Below are 14,191 nucleotides of genomic sequence, written 5' to 3'. Positions count from 1 at the left end.
ACTTCCAGCCCAGGGATGGCACCACCCACAAGGGGCCCTACCCCCTTGATCACCAATTGAGAAAATGCTCCACATCTGGATCTCATGGAGGCACTTCCCCAACTGAAACTTCCTTTTCTGTGTTCCTAACTCCAGCCTGTGTCAAATTAACACACAAAACCAGCCAATACATATATAATATATATTATGTTGTATGTGTTATATATATTATATTATATGTTTTATGTAATGTATACATAGTGCAGAAATAAGCTTATATAATAGATATTATACATAATATATATCTGTATAGTACTCTCATTAACTCAATTAAAGAAACCTATACATTTTCAGTAAAATTTATTTTTTGTATCCCAATTAATTACTTTTGAATACATAGACCATAAAATAGTCCTATATGTTAGAAGAAACAAAACTCATTTGAAATAAACATGTTTTGACAAACAATATTTTCAGGAACAAAGTTTTAAATAAAGATAATGAGAAAGATAGACTGTCAGAAACTTTACTAAATTAATGGAAAGGAGCCACAGTGAATTGAACTACTCATACCTGGCGGCACATGTGATCCCACTGAGTGTTAAGTTCTTTGAGTTCTGTCTCCAGTCTGGATGCAAACTCAATTTCAGCTTCAATCTTTATCTTCTGCCCACCTTCATTAACACTGTTTAAACTGGGCTGGATTGTTTGAATATCACCAACTAAAAGCTAAGGGAATAATGCGTAGTTTAACCTGAATGTAAAAGCACCAACATAATTTTTATTATCATATATTTATCATTACATTGTACATGCATTTAGACTATTAAAAGATGAACAATATATAAACTGTTTATATAAGGTTCTTAAAATATTCAGTGACTGTTGTGCTATGCAGCAAATTATCTGTATGTCTGCTACATAGCTCACAGCTTTCAGATAAATTTGATATTTAATATTTCTTCCTAGAAATGAGTCAAATTAATGAGCTTCATACATGAATAGTTTCGAAATAATTTTGGTTTTGAAAAGCAAGTTACTCCAATAATCATCTATAGGATGATGGCATGATTGCTTTTTAGGTTTATTTAAAGAGAATGATTACTTTTAGCATTTTGCACATAAATAGTCTAATGAATATCAGTTCAAAAATGAATATTGCTGGGCTTAAGAGATGGTTCAGTTGACAAAGTTATTTCAAAGAAATGAGGACATAAGTTCAGATATGAACACGTACCTAAAATCTTAGCCAGAGTTTTGTGTGCATTTATTCTACTGATTGAATACAAAGGTAAAATATGTATACCCGATTCTTGCAGGCTAGCTAGTTTAGGCAACTGATGAGCTCCAGCTTCACTGAAAGAACTTTTCTCAAAAAAATAAAACAACAAAAGCAAGAGAGGAAGGCACAGATAATGGCCTCAGGCACTCCTCAAATATGGATACATCATACACACTCACACAGATACACACATACAAACACAGACATATACTCAGAGATACATACTATCATTATACTCATTTGAATAACAACCTAAGGTAAGAATAAATAGCTGAAAGTTTTTCTTTAAATTATATTAACTTTTGTGTTAAGGTTTATGAAGTGGGACCAGAGTAAACGGCAATATTGGCATTTGCAAAATTTTGGCTAAAGAAACTATTTGTTTTCAAAGGTCTTGAAGGATGTCTTCAATACTCATGACCTCTATGTGTTAGGACATCCAAAAATATGCTCAGGGTACTGGAAACTGTCCCAGTAGCAACTAAGCTAATTATAAAAACGACATATAAAAGACATCATTTGCAAAACATCAGATACAATCTTACTCTGCATTGTTTGAGCTGTTTTTTCAGAATTTCAGCATCCCCCAGGGCAGGCCATTCCTCTTTCAGGAAAACATCAACTTCAGCCATCCATTTCTGCAAGGTTTTTATGTGATTCTGGAATAAAAGAGCAATTTGAAGGCATTACTAAGCTTTGATTGTTTTTAACATAGTTTATCATGGTGATATAGCCACACATAAGTCAGAAAACGATTCTTGTGTTTGAGGAAGGTCTCATTGTAGCTCTATAGAGAACAATATTTTTACTAAGACTGCTTTTTTTGGTCTACACTATGAATATTGGTGTATGAAGTCTACTATTGTTAAAAATAAAGATTAATATCAAATGTGGTTTTATGATGTTCCTCTCAATAACATTAAATCATACCCTTCTAGAGAAATTTGAAGTGTCAAAACAACTCATGATAATACTAACAATGTACCCTTAGTATACATAAAACAAAATATGCACATAAACTCAGTGCTATGGTGTCTTTATAGCTTCCCTAAACCTGAACTTCAACTTGTTTTCTGCAGTTGACAGTTTAAACAGTCCCTTCAGTTGGGGATTTTAAGGGAAGATTTTCTTACCTTTAAAGGCAAAGCTCTTGATTTCTTATTGGCCTGACCAATAAGAAATTAGGATTAGGCAACCAATGGTATTTTTGTCCTATATAAATGGACAAGCACCTCCCACCTTTTTCTGTAACACTTTTATTTATGTACTTCTGTCGTTTCTTTAGTTACATATAATTCAATTACAATGTCAAGTTATAATTGTCTCTTTTTCTAAAATTTATGCATCTATTTATGCATATATTTTCTAAAATATATGCATCACAAGAAATTCCCCTTTCAATATGATTAAAATATGGTTAATAACTACAGTTTTAAAAATTATTGACTAAATACTAGGATCTCAACCTTATCAGCTTACTGGTATCATTCAAGGCTAATTTCCCCTCCATGACTCCTTGATGAATGCATTATTTCTTCTTAGGTTCATTTAATTCTTTTTCCACTCAAATCCTTTCTCTAAATTTGTGTCAGTGATCTCCCCCTTTCATGATAGTGTTTGGAAGATGGAAATATAACTATGCTTTCTCTTTTTCTAAAAAAAAAAAAACACTTGTAACAGATCTTTACAATTGTTTTGTTGTTGGTGATGTATTTAATCCCAATACGTGCAAAAGTATAGTGCCACATTTTTGAACAATGAAATTCATTCTCTAATGTATAAATTATGACTGAAATACTGAACACAATTTAATGAACTGAGCATCTGCTTCATTTTGCAATGATCTCATTTTCACTTCTTTAATACTGTGTTTCTGAAGTTCATAAAGTAGCTGAGATCACTTGTAGAATGGTGTTTCATCGGCTCTTTCTCTTGTTAATGGAGTTCTTTCTTAATAAGTTATATTGCTTGACACAGATACACATGCTTAATCTGCTACCAAATATACCCAATCAAAGAATATCCAGCATGACAGAGGGACATTGCAAATATGAAAAAGGTAAAACTGTGAACAATATAGTTTATCACTTGCCATATCACAATGTATATAAAACAATTCTAGAAGGCCAGTTTTATTAAGAGGAAGGTAAGAAAAAGCGAAAGGACCTCCACAGAGGCCAGTGAATGCAGATCCTTCTCATAGGTGAGGAGCAGGGGGGAGTGAAGAACTTGGAGAGGGGAAAACAGGCAGGGGTACAACTTTGGAACAATAATAATTTTTTTTTTTAAATAGAAGATGGTACAGTGATAGGGAACAGGATGGACAGAAACAGATTCAGAGCCAAATGTGGATGCAATGCCATCAAAAGATGAGAGCATGAAAGAGGATGGGCTCTTGAACAAAAGATTTTATGTTGCTGAAAATAGCTGAAAATAGATAGCAAATACACTTTCTCTTAAAGGCTCCATTTTAGGGTGGGTTGCAATGATGCTAGCCTTAGGCAAACATGTAGGCCATGGATTTAACACTCTTGGTAGTGGTTTAGCTATAAAATACAAGAATGACCAAGTCACTATCAGGACCAAAATCGAAGTAATTGCACTGTTCCAGTAACTTTAAATGAACTCAAGACATCTTTGAACTTTCTTTTCTAATATTATTATATTCCACAAATGGCCAACTAAGAGAAACAAAACGTGTAAGATTAACAATCTTGAAATTACAGACTCAAATGTAATTGTTGGATTACTGCACTCCTTCTAGGTTATTATTAATGTGTTAGAACTACTGAAATACTACGTTAATAGAAGTCATTGTAGGGAAGGAAATGTAGCAGAAATTAAACATGTATTCATGAGTCAAAAGTGAAACATGGCTTACCTGAAATTTTCGAAGTTTATTCATATGTTCTTCTAGCTTTTGGCAATGTTCCACCAACTGGGTGGAAAGCTTCTTCCAGCGCCCCTCAATATCTTCAAATTCTGACTGATATTTCTGGCTTATTTCTGAAGGTGCTTTCTTAGCGATCTCCTTCACAGTGGCACTCAGATAGTTGAAGCCATTTTGCTGATCTTTCAAAGAACTTTGCAGAGCCTCAAAATTAAAACAGAAGTGCATTTATACTCATGAATGCATACTTGATGAGTTTCATTCACATCAAGAAGACGGTAAATAAAAGTTTATGTTATTTAGAGATCTAAACTAAGTAGAATATCTGATAAAGCAATCCATATATGTTCTTATGAGTAATTTATATTATATTCCAGGGCATATTTTATTTAACCAGAAATTTAGAAGACCTAATTTTACTGAATGTCTATTTATTAATAATTATGTTTATTATATGTATAATATATTTTAACTTACCTACAGTGAAACATTATTAAGCCAATATTAGGCAACATATGATCAGAATATATATTCTGATTTTAAAGAATAAGTATACAAAATGGGTTTTTTAGAAGACAAAAAAATTTAGAGACAAAAAAGTTAGTCTCCATATTTCCTCACATCACAGAAGTTTCTCTTACCAGTATTTAATTTCCAGACTTAGGCTATTAAAATAACTACTCAATATCAAGTGTTTAATCATAATGTTACAGTTTGTTAATATTTAAATTCTAACTAATTATATAAATCCATTGATTTTACCTAAGCTTAAAGAAATCAGAAGTTATAAATAATGTAATTATGATAAAAATATTTAATTTTAATAGTCATAGTTAATATCTTAAAATGTGACTAAATATAAAAGGAAATTATAGCTTTCCTTTACTATACAGTATTTTTAATTTAAATATTAATATCCATATATGTGTATATTTATAAAATAATATATAGAAAGAAATAAGAAAAAGTCATGTTTTTTGGTCAAATTCTCCTGTTCATTTTTCCAACTCCTATCCTGTGATTTCTTTCATTATTATCTTTACTTTTTCATTATTATCATTACTTATGTTTAATATATCAATACAGTCTCTTGACTGATAAGACATGTTCTTTGTTGTTTATGATATTCAAATATCCACAGACCTGTAATTTCCCAAGTCTCTCCTCCATTATTTCATATTCAGTAACACTAAGATGAGGTGTAGAGAGTTTGTTTTCTGACTGCTGGATCCACGTCCGGATGCTGCTCATTGTCTCCTGATAGCGTATTGGCGGTAATGCATCAAAGACTTAAAGAAAGAGAATAATAATAAAATAAATATAAACCCTGTCATATTTTTCAGCAAATATAATTATATTATCTTAAGTATTAACCAATATGCTTGGAATATAATGGAGTCTAGTTACTATTATGAAGCTGCCTTCTTACCTAAAATGTGTCAGGAATATTAAGAACATTTGTAAGATACGTTGTTTCAAATCAGCACACCAAACTCTGAGTAAATATACTCATTTGTAAGGTTGAGAAATACAGTTAGATGCTGAGTATTTTTTACTAATATCATACAGATTCTATTTGGAGACAGAAGTATATCAAATTTTGAAAACCTCCATCTTTGTGGTGGTTTTGTCTTAGGAGAAACAAGACTATTACCCATTTTACTAAATTAAACCTATTTATAAATGATTATTATGTATCAGGAACTCTAATAGAAATTCCTATCTTCTAGTATGATAAACCACTGAGGTACATATTAGTGAAGCCATTGAAGTTAATGGAATTCAGCCTGGAAAAGATAGGCAACTATATTTTTTCTACTAATAATCAGATTCAGGATAATAAACAAAGCTGTCTATCTTCATAACCAAAACCACTACTGAAAAGTATCCATTAGTTTTTCAGTTTTTCTCTGTATACAAATCTATTGCAAAGAATTAACAAAATCTATATAGAACCTGACCATTTATTGAGAACTTGGCAAAGAATTACAAACCACAAAATAATAAGTTGGACAGGGTGGCACATGTCTGTAATACTGGAAATTAGGAAGTGGAGACAAGAGGATCAAGAGTACTAGCCTAGTGTTATTTACACAACAAAGTTTGAGGAAGTCTGGGACACATGAGACACTCAAAATGTAATGGTGGAATATATCTTAGGGATAATAAAAGCACATTAAAGCAAAATAAACTATAATACTTTGAAAGAATTAAGTGGATAGATTTCATAGCAAATTGAATGACACAACAAAATAAAAATGTAATGATGTCTCAAATTAAACATATTAAATGAATATAGAAGAAAAGGATAAATGATAATAAATGTAGGATAATCTAATGCAAATGTATCCCAGAAAAATATAACAATTAATATTTCAAATCAGAAGTAGTACTTTCTTCATACACTAAAATAATGAAGATGAGATGGAAAATGGTTCAGTGCTTCAAGTGTGAAGACCAAGATTTGGATCCCTAGAACCCATGTAAATGGTGGGTACTTATGATAGCTATCATGAAATTACTAGCCTTGGATGGCAGAAAGGATGATACTTAGAGATACACTTGATCAGGTGAGTAGCCATATTGGTATGCTCTGCTTTGGACTGATAGAGCCTGAAAAGTGCAGGAGTGATTATGAGGGATTTCTGGCATTGAATTCAGATAGGCACAGGTGTATGTACTCACACATGTGAACATGCACACACACATGCATGCATATTATTCATATGCATTATGAAAAGAAGAAATAATCATAAGGCAAATCTAAATTCATTTAGCTATATGAAATAAAATTATGAGAATATTTTTATTTTGTAGTATTTATAACTTCCTTGCATAAATTTCCTGTATACTACATGAGAAAACTAGAAAGCCTCTTGACATATTTAATTAGTTGTTCTAAAGATTGTGGTGGTTTTAGCATATGATCTTTAAAAATTCAAACTGAAATACCAGAAATGGAGATTAGCCTTAAAGATATGTACTTACTTAAGAGTTGATATCCAATTTTATTTTCTTTAAAAGCCTATTTGGTGCTTTTAAGCTCAGTATTTCATAGTATTTTAATTATGTATTTTAAAAAAACTATATTATCCCTGGTGTATGTGTGTGCGCACATGTGTGTGTACGTGTGTGTGTGTGTGTATCTGTGTCTATGTGTATATATGTACCTGTGTGTATATGTGTATGTGTGTAAGAAAGATAGTCCATGCAACATGTGCCTGCAGATATCAGAATAAATCATCAGATGCACTGTAGCTGCAGTTACAGGCAGTTGTATGTGGTCTAACATAGGTGCTGAAAACTGAATTCAGGTCCTCAGTAGGAGCACTATGTGTTCTTGATGACTAATGTAGTGTACTTAACCACTAACCCCAGACTTAGTATTTTATTTCATATAAACAATAATTTTTTTTCACAATTGATCACACAAATTTATTTGCTTAATTATATATAAAACCACAGGAGTCTGGTGAATAGTGATGGTAAGTGGAGGCATTAGTTATAATGTGGCAAAGGTCTGAGGCAGCCAAATAGTAGCTTATCAGTTATTTGTTGGGTGGATCAGAGATTCCATACAGATTGATTTAATTTGACATGAATATTTATATTTTAGAAAAGAATTTATGTTTCACCCACAGTAATGGTTGAGGAAAATAAATGACATATATTAGAAGTTTGCCAGACATTTTATGAATCATTTAAATTGTATTCAGATGATGAATATATGCCAGGGTAGAGAATTATGCATACAGAGATCAGTAAAAGTGTTTTTATTAGTAAGAAACTGGCAACATTTTATGATATGTAACAATTATTTCTCCTAGATTTATAAAAACAGTCTGATTACCATGACAATTAGGAAATGATATTCTTCATTTTGTATAACTTAGATGTAAACTCAGCTGTAGATTTTGTACCTTCAGTGAATCCCTTCAGTTTTTAGTTTAGACATCATTGATAGAAATGTGGATGAGAACATGCTTGGAAGAAATAAACAATGGAATCTGTTCATGATTTCTTATTTAGGCAATTACTTTCCCTATGCTTGGAACACTATAAATGCAGCAAGTGAAGCTCTAAGTATCTCTAGATGTTTAAATTTTAATTGCTGAATCCAGCTATGTACTAATAATTACTGAAAATAATAGCTATTGAGCATTGGAGAAACCGGTGGACTACACTGGAAGTGACAGAGGCAGTTACAGAAAAAGAAGAAAAGGAAGTAAAGACAGGAAAATTGTTTCATGTAGAAATGAATGAATAGAATTCTAAAGAAACATTAAAATAATCTAAGTTCTACCCAAAAGATATTATATACATTGTAGTACTGGAATAAGAGAAAGCAAATACCTTCCCAAGAGTTTGAATGACTGGATGATGATGATGATGATGATGATTGTTATTGTTATTATTACTATTAAAGTGTTATTATCTATGAGATCTTTCAAACAACATTGAGTATCAGATAACTCTTCTCTTCTGCATATTGACTACCAGTTTAAACTGTACCATTCGTTGAAAATCCTTTCCTATTTTCTACTGTATAGCTTCGGCTTCTTTGTCAAGATCAAGTGACCATAGGTGTGTGGGTTTATTTATGGTTTTCAGTTCTATTCCATTGATCTACCAGTCTCTGTACCAATACAATGTGGTTTTTACCACTATTACTCAGTTTGTTCAGGGATGGTGATTCCAAAAGTTCTTTCATTGTTGAGATTTTTAATTTTGTTGCTATCCTGGGTTTTTGTTATTCCAAATGAATCTGAGAATTGCTCTACATCTGTGAAGAACTGATGGTGATTGGATTGAATCTGTAGATTGCTTTTGGTAAGATGGTCATTTTTACTATATTAATCCTGCCAAATCATTAGCATGGGATATTTTTCCATCTTCTGAGGTCTTTCATTTCTTTCTTCAGAGACTTGCAGATCTTGTCATACAGATTTTTCACTTGCTTGGCTAGAGTTACACAAAGATATTTTACATTATTTGTAACTATTGTGAAGGGTGTTGTTTCCCTAATTTCTTTCTCAGCCAGTTTATCCTTTGTGTAGAGGAAGGCCACTGATTTGTTTGAGTTAATTTTATATCCAGCCACTTTGCTGAAGTTGTTTATCAGCTGCAGGTGTTCTCTGGTAGAATTTTGAGTGTTACTTATGTATTCTATGATATCATCTGCAAACAGTGATATCTTGACTTCTTCCTTTTATATGTGTATCCCTTTGACCTCAATTTGTTGTGTTGTTGCTCTGGCTAAAACATCAAGTAGTATGCTGAAGAGATACATGGTGAGTGGGCATCCTTGTCTTGTCCCTAATTTTAGTGGGATTGCTTCAAGTTACTCTACATTTAGTTTGATGTTGACTATTGGATTGTTGTATATTGCACTTATTATGTTTAGATATGGGCCTTGAATTCATGATCTTTCTAAGACTTTTAGCATGAAGGGGTATTGTATTTTGTCAAAGGCTTTTTCAGCATCTAATGAGATGATCATATGATTTTTTTCCTTTGACTTTGTTTATATAGTGGATTATGTTAGTGGATTTTTGCATATTAAACCAACCTTGCATCTCAGGAATGAAGCCTACTTGATTGTGGTGAATGATGGTTTTGATGTATTCATGGATCTGGTTTGGAAGAAGCTTATTGAATATTTTGCATTGATATTCATAAGTGAAATTGGTCTCTTTCTTTGTTGGGACTTTGTGTGGTTTAGATGTCAGAGTAACTATGGCTTCATAGAACAAATTAGGTCATGTTCCTTCTGTTTCTATTTTGTGGCATAGTTTGAGAATTATTGGTATTATGTCTTCTTTAATGGTCTGATAGAATTCTGTACTGAAATCATCTGGCCCTGCTTTTTTTTTTTTTTTTTTTTTTTTGAGACTTTTAATGACTGCATCTATTTCCTATGTGGTTATGGGACAGTTTAGATTTAGTTGATCTGATCCTGATTTTAACTTTGGTACCTGGTATCTGTCTAGAAAATCATCTGTTTCATCTAAATTTTCCAGTTTTGTTGAGTATAGGCTTTTGTAGTAGGATTTGATGATTTTTTTGAATTTTCCTCAGTTTCTGTTATGTCTGCCTTTTCATTTCTGATGTTTTAAATTTGGTTACTTTCTCTGTGCCCTCTAGTTAGTCTTGCTAAGGGTTTATTTATCTTGTTGATTTTCTCAGAGAACCAGCTCCTGGATTTGCTGATTCTTTGATTCATTTTTTTTGTTGTTGTTTCTTTTTGGTTGACCACAGCCATGAGTTTGATTATTTCCTGCCATCTACTCCTCTTGGGTATATTTGCTTTTTTTGTTCTACAGCATTCAGATGTGCTGTTAAACTGCTATTGTATGATCTCTCCACTTTCTTTATGGATGCACTCAGAGCTCCAAGTTTTCCTCTTAGCATTGTTTTTATTTTGTCCCATAAGTTTGGCTTTGCTGTGCTTTCATTTTCGTTAAGTTCTAAAAAGTCTTTAAATCTCATTCGTTACTCATACATACATTTCATTGTTGAGGTTTCAATATACCATATTACACACAACAGTTATACTAGAGTTGGTAAAATATGTAGGTTATGTTAAAGACAACCTCAACATTAGATTCAATGTATAGGAATATTAAATTGGAGCTGAGACCTGGGAAACGCTGGGTCCCTTCACAGACAACCAAAGGCAGCAGGCTCTGCCCTGTGCCATTTTCTGCAACCTGGCAGTCAACCTCATGTTGGGGGGGGTGCAGCTTACTCCAGGAACCTTGCCTACCTTGATTGCCAGGAGTTGTACGTTGACATTGAATCCAGGCTGAGGGTAGAAAATGTAGAGTTGAAAGTAGAATGGCAGGATGAAGATTTTCCTATACCTTTTCTAGAAGATGACAGCATTGAAGCAGATATACCAGATGTACCTGCTTCACATAGCCAGCCTGGCTCATTAGAAGTTATTGGAAACAAAGCATATAAGAAACTAATGGCCCCAGACTGAGTTTGAGTAGGAAGATGATCCTTCCATACCTAAAACTACTGAAGTCATTAGGAAAGGCTCAATTACTGAATACACAGCCACAGAAGAAAGAGATGGACACCACTGGTACATGTTCAGAACTAGAGAACAGGACCACAGTATGAATATGAAGGCAACCAAACCCTACAAAAGTTATTACTCATGCAGGTTATTATGGGAATGGCTTAAATGCCATTGTATTTTCTGTTTGTTTTATGCTTAAAAGTGGCCAGCCTAATTATAGATGTTTAATGGACAATCTCTTTAAATATGTTATTGGCATGTTAGAGCTCTTGGTATCAGAGTACTACATGATTATTGACTTAAATGGTGAAACTACTTGAAGGAAAATGCCCGGTCTGGGATGGTTCAGAAGATGCTACCAGCAAATTGACAGGTGATTAAGGAAAAACCTAAAGTTTCTAATCATTGTTCACCATTCTTGGTTTATGAAAATATTTCTGGCTGTTACAAGATCATTTATCAGTTCAAAAATTCAGTCAGAAGTTAGATATATCTTTAATTTGGCAGAACTGTTGGAGCTTGTTTCTATGGAGTATGTGCAGCATACCAGAGTACAGCAAACAAATTGATCAAGAACTAAATGGAAAAGAAGAACCACTAAAAAAGTGAGCAGTACGTTCATTGTCCTGCCCAGACAAGACAAAGAACACTGGGGAGGCAGGGCTGTAGTGCATCCTATTGCACTCTTGGCTCAAGTGTTTATGTACTCTGTTACAAAATTTACTTGACTTCTTTCCAAATGGACTCTTGTACAAGGGAGTATTCGTTGTCATGGTTTGCAACTCTTGAATTTAGTTCTTTAATGACTAATAATATTGTAATCATTTTATATTGCTATATAGTAGAGAACTACACTTTGTATAAAGCAATTTTTACATATAGTTATTTGAATGAGTCATCTTCAAAAAGTATACACATAAATGTCTAAGGAAAGGAATATTTTTTATTTTTTTTTATTTTTATTTATTTATTTTTTTTTGGTTTTTCGAGACAGGGTTTCTCTGTGTAGCCCTGGCTGTCCTGGAACTCACTCTGTAGACCAGGCTGGCCTCGAACTCAGAAATCCACCTGCCTCTGCCTCCCAAGTGCTGGGATTAAAGGCGTGTGCCACCACCGCCCGGCTGGAATTTCTTTTATTTTGGGGACAATATTTTTTAGTGTGTACCTATCTCGTGGATGAATATGCAAGTAAATAAAACTAGGATTTTAAAAGTGCTTGTAAGTCTTTGTTTTTTGAAGGGTTGTGTACATATTCTGGGTAACATAGGCTGAGTTGTCCTATAGCAATTTCAGGTAAACTGACACCAAGAACTACCTAACGTTATGCATGTGATCTAGGCAGTAGTAGTGGTTTGAGTTTCTCCTCACCTAAATATCATTGCTTCTTAGTGTGGTGGAAGGGTAGGCAAGTGAATTACTCTTTCCTCTTTAAAGACCCGTTAGAACCAGAACTAGAGATTTTGAGCAGCTAGTAGTAAAGTTTTGTACATATGTAAATAAGGGACATTTTACTTTACCCAAAGTGAGAATCTTTTTTGAAAAAAAGCAGAAAGGAAGAAAGAAAGAAAGAAAAATAAAAGGAAGGTAGGAAACTCTTAAGATGTCTTTACTAATGTGAAATGAGTTGTGTCATGTGTGTAAAGCTGTGAGGTGTTGCAGAGGCTTCAATGAGTATTCATGATCAGCTGCATCTGTATGGCAGATGGGATGCTATTGCAATGCTCTCACAGTGGGGCACTGTACCAGAATACTTCTTTGTAGCTTCTTTGACCACAGTGGTATTTGGCCTAAGCATATGGGTGTTTGTGTTTCTGCTGAATGCTGTGACAGTGCCAATACTATGAGGCACTGCTGCTGTGCACTCAGGATGACAGTTGGTGTATGTAAGCTTTTATTTCATGTGGTTAAGTACCTTCACTGAACACTGAAATAAATATTATTTGTGCCTTCGAAAGAATATTAAAATGAGCTTATTTCTTATTATCCAGGCTTGGTTCCAGTTTGACCATTGTATATCAAATATGTGTGCTGAATTATTAAGTTCTCACAATGTACTCCATAAATATGTACACTTAAGTGCCGGTCTGTGTACCAGAGGTAGTTATCTGTAGGAGGCTTCAAGGGAAGGGAAAAGGGCATGAGCAGGGAGGTGGAATTGCCTCAGCTGCCTCTGCTGCCGCTGATATAGCTGCTGCTGCCACTGCCCTGGCTCTGCTACCCCAGAAGCAGCTGTTGCTCTGAGATGCTGCACTGGCTGCACTGAGCTGAGTGGAGTGGGACTGAGCCTGGGATGGCAGGGGGAGCTGATTAGCCAGTGAGCGAACTGCCAGGGGAGGTTCTGGTGGTGAAAGCTTTAGGAAAGCAGTCTCTTCTTAGGCAATGTTACAGCTCTTTTGACCAATGCCCTCAGAAATAGATTCTCACCACACACATTTATTCCTTCTGGATACCTTCTTATATACAGTTTGGGGGTGGTTTGGGCTCTGACAATACGTATTTCCTAATGGCTTAGTCTGAGATGTTACTGATGCCTCAGCTACATGTGCAGGGGCTTGACAGCACTACCCTTATGTGACTGATAGCCACAGTTCTTTTTATGGGGTTTGTGGCTATGTGACAGGGGCCTGGCGTTAGGAGCAGGCTAAGCTCTTACAGTCCCTTCAGGGTCCTCTGGGCTTCAATTCTTAGCTTGACCTTACTAGGCTCCTTCTCACAGTCCACCATCCCACACTTAAAAATAAAATTAATATCAACTACATTGAAAATTAGAAAAACTGCCTACGTTTCTCCAAAAAGGTATGTGAATTACACGGTATGCACTCTCTGATAAATGGTTATTAGTGAAGAAGTCTGGAATACAGGAAGAACAACCCACATTCCACAAGGAACTCAAGAAGAAGGAAGACCAAAAGGTAGACATTTCATTCCTTCTTAAAAGGACGAATTAAATACCCACAGAAGGAGTTGCAGAGATTAACTATGGAGCAGAGACTGAAGGAAGGACAAGCCAGCC

The 14,191-nt window shown here is 34.1% G+C and overlaps 1 protein-coding gene and 1 pseudogene across 1 annotated transcript in view; one reads left to right on the top strand and one right to left on the bottom strand.

Annotated features, from left to right (window-relative positions):
- The window catches only part of Dmd (dystrophin), a 2,056,279-nt gene that overhangs the window by 1,285,601 nt on the left and 756,487 nt on the right, over window positions 1-14,191 (bottom strand). The window contains exons 21-24 of the mRNA XM_031364700.1: window positions 5,295-5,440; window positions 4,143-4,355; window positions 1,807-1,920; window positions 553-708 (exon numbers count right to left, since the gene is read on the bottom strand). Coding sequence (XP_031220560.1) covers window positions 553-708; window positions 1,807-1,920; window positions 4,143-4,355; window positions 5,295-5,440 — 629 coding nt within the window. The remainder of the gene's footprint in view (window positions 1-552; window positions 709-1,806; window positions 1,921-4,142; window positions 4,356-5,294; window positions 5,441-14,191) is intronic.
- On the top strand, window positions 6,740-11,787 carry LOC116090755 (annotated as a pseudogene).

The sequence above is a fragment of the Mastomys coucha genome, chromosome X (genome assembly GCF_008632895.1).
Source record: "Mastomys coucha isolate ucsf_1 chromosome X, UCSF_Mcou_1, whole genome shotgun sequence".
NCBI classification, from domain to species: domain Eukaryota; kingdom Metazoa; phylum Chordata; class Mammalia; order Rodentia; family Muridae; genus Mastomys; species Mastomys coucha.
The sequence above is the reverse complement of the archived record's forward strand: the minus strand, read 5'-3'. Positions and strand labels throughout refer to the sequence as shown.